Genomic DNA, 10324 nt, shown 5'->3' on the forward strand with positions numbered 1-10324 from the left:
ACACACACACACACACACCTGATCTCATGACGAATCCTCATGTTTAAATCACACGCGTCTATTACAGCTGTCATTCTTAATAAAGCGATTTGCGCTGCTGTCGGTTCGGTTCGGTTCGGGACTCACCTCAGCAGCAGAAGCGCGGCTCGGCTCAGTTCGGCTCTCGTCTCATCCTGAAGCTTCGGCTCATACCGACTCACTAGGTTGTCATTCGGTCCGGCCGGTACCGGGACGCGTTCGGGCTCGAGTTTCACTGCGCGGAACGACCGTCGCCGCTGCGCTCCGCCATCACGGACAGAAAGCGAGCAGAAGCTCCGAACAGCTGCAGACGCGACGCGCGGACTGACGCCCAGCGGCGCGGAGCCGCATTACAACAACCGCACTGACGACTGCAGATGCGGCTTCTGACGAGCCTGAATGATTAATATTCTGATTTTAATCGTTTTGTTCAGTGTCTGTTATCAGTACGTCTATCTGCGTCGTATTGTGGAGTCTGGCGCGCTGCTGAGGTGACGCATGACGCTGTCACGTGACACGTGTTACTTTTCTCAGCGCGGCTGAAGACGCATTCGTTAATAGATGTTTATGATTACTTCACAAGGATTTTCATTCATTTTATATATTTGTACAAACGCCAACTTCCATTAGCATGTCAGGTACGGATTATTGGCGTTATAATGGATTTAAATAATATGATTTAACGAGCACAAATGTCTCCAATACGACAAAAACGTCTGTAAAAACACGAATTGTTAAATAATATTACAAAAATACAGTAAAATTGTGAAATATTACAATTTAAAATTGCTGTTTTCTATGTGAATATATAATCAAATATATTTTATTAATGTGATCAAAGCCGAATTTTCAGCATTATTGCTGTTCATTTGAACTTTCTATTTATCAAAAAAATCCTGAAAATATGTCTACACAAAATATTAAGCAGCAAAAACTGTTTTTAACATTGATACAAATAATAAACATTTTTAATAACTGAGCAGCAAATCAGCATATTTGAATCATGTGACTGAAGACTGGAGTAATGATGCTGAAAATACAGCTGCGCATCACAGAAATACATTACAGTTTAACAGAGATTCACATAGAAAACAGCTGTTTTAAATAGTAAAAATATTTCACAATTTTTACTGTTTTTACTGTATTTTTAATTAAATAAATGCAGCCTTGGTGAGCAGAATAAACTTCATTAAAAAAAATGTTTCCAAACTTTGACAAGTACTATATACTGTGTATATATATATATATATATATATATATATATATATATAAAGGAAATGATGTCACAGAGTCTGATGCACATATTCACTTATATTCTTTATTTTTCTGCAAAATAAGGGGAGGATACAGTCTTAAAAAATCTTCCAACAGGACTTTATTTACAACATACAGTTTCCCTGGTTACCAAAATAACACAAATTAAGAGCAACAATCGTAAAAGTACATCTTAAAAATAAAAATAGAACGTGGATATTTAGTTTCTTTTCATACCTAGACAACCGCTAGGACTAGTTAACACGGTGCAGAGCTCAAGCAGATGAGGTGAAGCTTCGACGGATGCGGTTCTTATCATGTATTTATATATTTCTGTCAGACCTGAGCTCAACGCAGCAGCAGACGCTAAACAGCACAAACATCAGACATACCAGCTTCTGTAGCATTAAAATACGGTAATATATTTAATAACACGGACGACCAAAGTACTCTGTTCATCATAGACTGATTCATCAGTTCTGCTCCTGCATATAAACTGATGTTACGAGAAGCTTAACTAACACTCGTTTACCCGCATACAGTAACCGGACTCAATGTTTTACTAGCAGCGTCCGGCTGATAGACACACAGCAGCGGCGGATCTCTGTCAGGACCAGAATGCACTGCAGCTGACGCTCACTTCACAAACAGGAAATTATGTTTTGTTTGTTTGTTTGTTTGATGACCAGCTGTTTCCAACATGGCATAAAAATACAGGTAAAAGGCAATATTCATTATTTTGTAATTTGTAAGATTCACCTGAAAACATCTGTAATGCATCTGGCGCTCAACACGTTAATCTGTTTGTTTCATATACAAATATACATTTATGCGCATAAACATCTATAGCAACTTTATTTAAAAATAAATCTCATAGTACACAGCATTTAGTTACATAAAAATACGTTTTCCTCTGAATGTGGCCTTGCTCAGGAGAATAATCGTGCAAATACAGGCAGGCAGAAGAGAGTGCAGATGAACGGATCACACACACACACACACACACACACACACACACACACACACACACACACACACACACACACACACATTCACTCTCTCACTCACACACACTCTCACTCACACAAACACACACACACACACACACACTCTCACTCACACACTCTCACTCAGACACACACTCACACACTCTCACTCACTCTCACTCACTCACTCACACACACACACTTTCACTCACACACTCTCACTCACACAAACACACACACACTCTCACTCAGACACACTCACACACTCTCACTCACTCACTCACACACACACACACACACACACACACACACACACACACTCACTCACACACACTCACTCACATACTCTCACACAGACACACACACACACTCATGGTGTTTGTCATTCTTGTCTTTGTGTGTCTCGTGCAGCTGCTGCTGTCTCAGCTCTGTCTCCATCCGCTCCTCCGTCTCTCCCGGTGTTCTTCACGCATGTGTATCGCTCGGCTCCCGTCGGTCTGCAGGTGTTTCTGGACCACTGTGTGGGTGTGCTGGGATACGGAGTGCAGGATGTGCAGGCGGTGACGGAGATCAGGCGTGCCGTGGAGGAGGCGGTGGAGTTTGGTGTTGACAGACAGGACCTCTGCGAGCGCTTCATACACCTGGACCTGCCCGAGGATGGGCGGAGCAGAACACTCCTGCAGTACATACAGGTGAGAGAGAGACAAACCAGTGATGAGTGAGCGTTCCCCGCGGGTTCAGCTGTGCTGAGAGTGTGTGTGTGCGCAGGATCTGGTGGATGGGGAGCAACTGGTGGAGGCGGGCGCTCTCTCTCAGAGGCTGGTGTGTGCGGAGGCCGCGTCTCATTGGCTGTTACAGAGCAGGTGTGGGAGTGTGCAGATGCAGCAGGCGTTCCCAATGAGAAGCCCCGCCCATGACACCCCCCCACATACTAGAAGACAGACCGTGGAATCAGAATTACAGGAGACAGTCGCTGCGGATCCCGTCTCCACAGACACAGCTGTCAATCAGACTGTCGCCAGGGAATCCGTCTCTATGGACACAGCTGTCAATCAGACCATCTCCACAGACACAGCTGAGAGTCAGCCTGTTTCCATGGAGATTGATGCTGAGGAGGCGGTCCATAAAGATGACGGAGGCTCAGAACAGCATATGTCAGATGACAAAGGGGTGGGGCTTAACACAGACCCTGCCCCCTCTCAGATGAAAGGTGTGTGTTTGGACTCTGAGGTGTTTTGACTCTGGTTTTCGTGTGTGTGTGTGTGTGTGTGTGTGTGTGTGTGTGTGTTGATGTTTCTGTTGTTGTTTCAGACGGAGCTGAAGGAGCTGCTGATCAGGACACACAGTGAGTCACACTCACTTCCACGGATCTCTGGGATGCTCGGTTCTGATAGACCTTTTACACATTTGCGGGATTCTCAGCAGTGGAACTCGTCATAGTTGGGTTAACTTTGAGAGCAGTGAATGGGAGAGTACCACAAATATATTTCTTGCATTCCCATTTGCTCAAATAGCAAAAACAAACTCCAAACTTTGGAGTATTTACGATGCTGATGACTGTTGAAGTCTCGTGAAAAGGCTGTGTTGAGATGTTTCTGTGTGATGAAGAGCTGAGTGTGATGCAGTGCTCTGTCTGCTCTCTCTCCGTCAGCGGGTCGGTGTGGTTCGTCAGCCGGCCGTGGCGTGTGGTGGACGGCTCGCTCAATCGGCCCGTGTGTAAAGGCATGCTGGAGTCTCTGCTGCTGCACATCATGTCCAGCCCGGCGCTGCTCGAGTCCCAGCTGCTGCAGCACTACAGTCAGGTGCTGCAGCCCGTGGTGGTGCTGGACCTGCTGCAGGTGACCTCTACACGGCCCTCGGGTGATCACTTGAGTGCATGTGACTCCTCTCTGTTTGAATTCATTTGACTGTGGCGCTCGCAGGGGGTGGGCACTATGACCAAAAACTTCAACTATCACGATATGATTCATTTTATTTCACGATAACAGTATATATCACGATATGGTTATTTTTCACCAGTGTCAAAATCACAAAAATCTAATACTAGCCTAAATAATATTAGAAAAAACTAAAAACTCCAGCTCACTGAAGACAAGTAAACAGTCAGCGATTAAATAAGAATAAGAAACTAATTATAAGCAATAGGACAAAAAACTTCAGTAAAACAAATAAGAAATGCTACATACATTGTGTAAAGTACTCAAATGTATAAAAGCACTGTATATTCTTCACTGTGTAAATTAAATACATATTTCTCTTTTTTAAAGTTACAAAAGTGATTTAGTCAAGGGCAGTGAGAGATTTTCTCTTTTGATTAAAATGAATGACAGACTGCAGGAATATTAGACTGCTGTCACTTTAAGAGCTGCCCGGATCAATATACGTTTTTTTTTCCCAGCTGTTTGCTTTCACCTAATACCTAAATTACGGTGTTTACGAGGATACTTGCAAAGACAAGCATTTTGACACGTACAAGTGCGTAAAGGCTTATAAAGCAGCAAAGATAACCCCACTCAATACTTCTCTCACAGCACTCAGACAACGCATGCATGTACAACATGAGTTCTCTTTCACTGCTGATTGCGCTTCAACGGCTTAAAATCACTTGTTTTTTACCCGCAATGCTTAAAAATGAATGCAAATGATAAGTTTTCGTGACCACGTAGCACAGCAACGTCACGTGAGCGTTTAACTGCGATAGAGAAAATAATGTCAAATCTCTACCGGTGTATCGCCCAGCCCTCGTGTCTAGTGTCTCTCACAGAAGTGTGTGTGTGTGTGTGTGTGTGTGTGTGTGTGTGGACAAACACTCATACACACGGAAAAACCTGCTGCCTTCATATGAGCCCAATGGGTGACTGAGTGTGTGTGTGTGTGTGTGTGTGTGTGTGTGTCGTCAGGTCCTGGTGGATGTGGGCTGCGTGAGGAAGCGCTACACCGTCCAGCAGCACAAACCGTCGCTCTTCTCCAAGCCCAGGGCGCCGCAGGTCAAAGGTCAGGCAGAGGTCAGTCGTAGGGATGCTGGGACAGTGTTTTACGAGCCGACGGTGGACTGCGTGCTCAGACTGGCGCGGGTCTTTCCTCACGAGCTCAACTGGAACAAATGGGTGCAGCTGTGTCTGCGTGCGTGATGCTAATTGTTTTAATATCATCTGCTTCTGTTCATAAATCACAATAAAGACACAAGTCCATGATGTACCATTTCAGTTAAACATGTTTCTGGAGCAGCCAGCTGTTTTTTATTTTTTGTTTTGATGAAATGAACAATGAGAAAATGCTGAATATTACAGAGGAAGAGGATCTGAAGCAGCTCTAAACAGAGATGATTTACAATTCTGTGTAAAGGTCTCCCACTGGGAAATGGCTTTATTTTGGACATTTTTGGAGATTAATCACGCCACATTAGTTTAAAAGGCTAATTTACTTTTAAACTTGTATGTTTCATCCTTACTAATAAATAGCGAGCAAGAGCTTGTGTTGTACAGTGAAAATATAACTCGTGTCAATTGTGACACATCAGATACATTTCTGCAGACTTCAATCTCTTAAATCAAATTTATTGTAATTTCCACAGATGTTCATATTTCTTCTGGTCTTATCGTCTCAAAGCAAAACCCCTAAACATGATTCTTCTCCAGTCACTCATGATGTGGTGTTGTGGCTCACTGTCGCGGCGCCAGCTTGAGTATGATGGGCTCTTTGGGAGCCAGCAGGCCGTTAAAGCTGAGCTCTAGAGGAATCTGTGTAGAGAGACGGTCACATGATGCTAATGCTTACAGGGTTTCTGCAGGTCTGAGAAAGACTTCATTCACACTTCCACAAATGATTACCACAAATGATTAAAGCCTAAAAAGCTCTTAAATCAGAGCAGAACGTCTTCAGTTCATGCAGTCGTGGCATTAAATGTTGCATGCACTGCAAAAAAATGAATATCTTCCTCTGTGTTTTTGTTTTCCAGTACAAATACCTTAACATCCATTAATCAAGATACATTGGAGATGTGAATGCAGAACAAAGCCTGGACAAGTTTAAAGTTGTATTTATTCTTAAAACAAGAACAAATGTCTGGCAGCTGGAAATGAACAGAGATATTCAAGCCTTAAGCTCGCTCTTTTGTAAAATTAAGAAAGTAGTGGACATTTATTAAAGTTTTCAGACTTTAAAGTGTTGCTAATAAAGTCATTGTGTTTCTCTCTAGACATTTACAATTAGAGAATATATAGGTGTGTTCTGTTCCCTTCAGTTTATTCCTTAGTTTGTCTTTACTTGGCATTACCAAGTACCTTTAAAAAAAAGCCTTAAATGTACCTTCTTAAAACTTGCAGAACCCTGGGTTTTAATCCAGATGTATCAGTTTAGAGCCGGGCAAACTGGTATAGTTTGGTGCCGATATACAGGTGCATCTCAATAAATTAGAATGTCATGGAAAAAAACGATGGATTGGTTGAGATTTGAGCTTTGTGTGAGCTGTAGGAGTCTCACCTGAGTCTGGTCACAGACGGAGACGTCGAACCTCTGCAGGATCTCCACGATGGCCAGCTTCATGGTCACCTGAGCAAACCTCATCCCGATGCAGTTCCTGGGCCCCAGACCGAAGGGCATGTACATGTAGGGGTCGATCGACTCCTTGTTGTCTTTAGTGAACCTGGGAATGAAGCAGAAGCAGTTACTCTGAAGAACCACTGAGATGTTGGGTTTTAGAGTGAACTCAGGTGTGTGTTTCTCTGGCTCTAGTTCTCTACAGTGCTGTGTTTTGTGGTTAATGACTGACCTCTCGGGTTTGAAGCTCTCCGGGTCGCTCCAGTAATCCGGGTCTCTGTGAAGCGCGTATGTCGGGATCATCACCACCACGTCTTTAGGGATGAGGAAGCCGTTGATATCCACCGTTTTCTTACAGACCCGCTCGAGTCGACCAGCGACGGGGAACAGCCGCAGAGACTCGTTCAGCGCCGCGTCCAGATACTCCATGTTCATGACGGCTTCATAGTCCACCGGAGCCTTCAACACAGTTCAGAGCTTAACCTCTCAAACTCTTCACACTTACAGATTCACTCAGTTCTCCGAGCTCTACCTTATCAGGGAAGGTCTGGTCGATCTCCTCCTGCAGTTTCTTCATGGCCTCTGGGTTGGTTGCCAGATTGTAAAAGAAGAAGGACAGAGTGCTGCTGCTGGTCTCGTACCCGGCGAAGATGAAGATCATGGACTGCGAGAGGATCTCGTGGTCGCTCAGACCTGCACAGGACACGGTGTGAGGAACGCGTGCCATTAAACGTGAATTATTGTGAAGGAGAGTGTGAGCAAACGAGAATCGTGACAAAGATCATAAGAGTCACTGAAGATGTACTTTTAATGATGTTAAAATGGTTGAGTTTGTGTATCATTTTTGCATGATTTTAATAGCCATAATGAAAGTGACGATATATCATTTACCTCAGATCTTGAACATAAGGAAAACAAGAGATATATTAAAGCAATAAGCCCCGTGAAGCCGTGCTTTACAGTGAATTTATAACAGCTAAGGGGCATTGTTAGGCACGACGCGATGTGGAGCTAAAACCCCCTTAGCTGTTATAAATTCACTGTAAACCACGGCTTCACGGGGCTTATTGCTTTTATAAAACGGTTATTCCATATACGTAGTAAGGTTTCACAAAATAAAACAGAGCAAATAAAGTGTAATGATATTAATAAAAACAGTATTCTTCCACCAAACAATGTAGCTCCTCAGAAACAGTTGTGGTTGCTACAAAGTGGTTGCCGAGCAACACACAAACGTAAACAAAGGTGTATGTTTGTAGAGTAATTTACAACAGCTTCGAACGTGGCTCAGCCAATCAGAATCAAGGACCGGAACTATCCGTTTTATAATAAAGGGTTAGTTCACCCAAAAATGAAAATTAGCCTGTGTTTTACTCACCCTTGAGGCATCCTAAGTGTATATGACTTTCTTCGATTGGATTCGTCTGAAAGAAGAAAGTCATATACACCTAGGATGGCTTCAGGGTGAGTAAAACACAGGCTGATTTTCATTTTTGGGTGAACTAACCCTTTAATGTTAAAATGGTTTAATTTTTATTCGTTTGATCTACTGAGTTCGATTACATCTACACAATACGGATAAGTTTTGCATACAGACATTGTCAAAACATTCCCCGTTCACACGCTTCCACAAAAGATGCTGTATTATTAATGTCAGGCCAGTAGGTGGCGATCAGCGTTGCCAGATTTTCACAACAAAACCCGCCCAATGCTACTCAAAACTAGCCCAATCAAGGGCCCCCTGGTAGCAGTGTTAAAGTAGCCCAATCCCGCGTTTTCAAAAACTTGCACTTTGAAGCTCGTTATCAAAAGTTTTCAGGCCCCAAAATGCCGTCGTTGTGTAAAGACCGTCCGAATACTTAAAAAGTGTTCTGTCTTTAGTTGAAAACGTCGTCGTGTTGCACCGCGTGAGTGATGCGCATGCAGAGAGGCTCCGCACACACACTCTTCTGATTGGCTGTGGTTTGCGATAGATTTAGTTGCGTCTGGTGTAGACAGACATATCACTGGAAGTAAAGCAGCTGAACGTGAGAGGACTCTGAGATGCTTCACCTTTCTCCGTGTGTTCCTCGCTGCTTCCACGCTCAGGTTTCCCTGCTGTCTGAGAATCGACCATCAGCTGCAGGAAGTCCACTCGCTTCTACAGGAAGTGAGAAACATGCTCTGATGACAGCTTCATTTAAAGGCTCATATCTGTCTGTTTGTTCGTGTGAAGTGTTTGTCGTACCTTCTTGTGGTCCTTGGCCACTCTTTCGGACTTGATCTTCTTTAGGGCAGCGTAGAAGAAATCGGTCACAGATGTCGGGAAGAGGGCGTAATTCATTTTCTCCAGGACAGGGGTGATGAAAGGAAATAAAGCTAATGAAGACATTCAAAAAGGTACGTTAGCATTCTCATGGATGCAACAGCATTGCCACCAATTCCAGATGAAATGGGATAACCTTTCACAAGTGGGAATTTCGCCTAGTGTTTTTATTATTATTATTTGTATTAATTTGGTATGATTAAGTTTGGGGAAAAAATAATGTGTTAAATTATTAATATATTTAAGGCCAGACCTGTGTGTCGTCTTACACTGCATAAATCTATATATATTAACAAACGGAGTGAGTGAATGATTCAGTGACTCATTCACACAAGCTGTCTTTGTTTCTGAATGCTTCAGAATGAACGATTTAATGAATGAATGACAGCGCTGTAATGTAATAATACTTTGTTACAGTATTTAAGTATAATTTTGGGAGTATCTGTACTTTACTTGAGTTTTTATGTTTCAGCCAACTTTTACTTTTACTCCACTACATTTCCTAATTAAAATGTATACTTTTACTCCGATACATTTCCCCAAAGCATATTCGTTACTTAGAAGAACACGGACTGCAGGGAAGCAGGTTTGACGAATCAGTGGTCTGGCGTTTGCAAGTTAGACTCCTAAAAACACCTTTGATCGTGCAAACATGTGCGCGCACAACTGGGGATGATTCATTTTCCACTCAAGTCGAGTCTGGGGTCTGCGATACAGCATCGTCTGCGATAATACGGTAAGTGTTGTTGTAATGATGTGCGATCTGACATTATCCAGTAGGCTATATCACCAAATCACACACAGAGTGCAAGCACGTGATTTATTAGTCTATTAAAACTCAAAATTCCAGGCATTCTCAATTGTAGACGGCAAAAATGCTTCTGTATGCTTTTTATATTTATATAATTTAATATAGTTAACTTAATCTATATCACAAAGAGTACCGTTTTTCCGCAGATATCAGCATGAACACATTTAATAATAATTGTATACAAGTTCAGTAAAGCAATAAGTGACTTACATTTTAGACATAATATTGCTTGTTTTTGCTTAATTTTGCCAACGAAAATAGTTCCAAAGATCACAGCACTGTTTTGCGTCTCTGAGCAATGGACGGTGTTACCTTATTGAATGAATCAGCTTTTTGAACAAATCGGTTGAATAAATGATTCAGTGATTCACTCATTAACACAGTCAAATGCTTTGTTTCTGAATGAATCAG

General features: G+C 42.6%; 2 protein-coding genes across 2 annotated transcripts in view; one reads left to right on the forward strand and one right to left on the reverse strand.

Annotated features, from left to right (window-relative positions):
• Positions 1-2621: 2621 nt before the first annotated feature.
• On the forward strand, positions 2622-5463 carry LOC107680748 (general transcription factor 3C polypeptide 1-like). The gene is made up of 5 exons (XM_016476794.1): positions 2622-2950; positions 3027-3468; positions 3570-3603; positions 3910-4096; positions 5159-5463. The coding sequence occupies exons 2-5, from the start codon at positions 3138-3140 to the stop codon at positions 5387-5389; spliced, it is 783 nt and encodes a 260-aa protein (XP_016332280.1). The 5' UTR covers positions 2622-2950; positions 3027-3137; the 3' UTR covers positions 5390-5463.
• A 182-nt stretch (positions 5464-5645) lies between these two features.
• Positions 5646-10324, reverse strand: part of LOC107680747 (cytochrome P450 3A30-like) — a 9404-nt gene continuing 4725 nt past the window's right edge. Inside the window, exons 8-13 of the mRNA XM_016476793.1 lie at positions 9025-9155; positions 8850-8937; positions 7330-7490; positions 7030-7256; positions 6741-6903; positions 5646-5998 (exon numbers count right to left, since the gene is read on the reverse strand). Of these exons, the coding sequence (XP_016332279.1) occupies positions 5921-5998; positions 6741-6903; positions 7030-7256; positions 7330-7490; positions 8850-8937; positions 9025-9155 (848 nt within the window). The 3' untranslated portion in view covers positions 5646-5920. The remainder of the gene's footprint in view (positions 5999-6740; positions 6904-7029; positions 7257-7329; positions 7491-8849; positions 8938-9024; positions 9156-10324) is intronic.

Source organism: Sinocyclocheilus anshuiensis, unplaced genomic scaffold (genome assembly GCF_001515605.1).
Source record: "Sinocyclocheilus anshuiensis isolate Anshui unplaced genomic scaffold, SAMN03320099.WGS_v1.1 scaffold1724, whole genome shotgun sequence".
NCBI lineage: Eukaryota > Metazoa > Chordata > Actinopteri > Cypriniformes > Cyprinidae > Sinocyclocheilus > Sinocyclocheilus anshuiensis.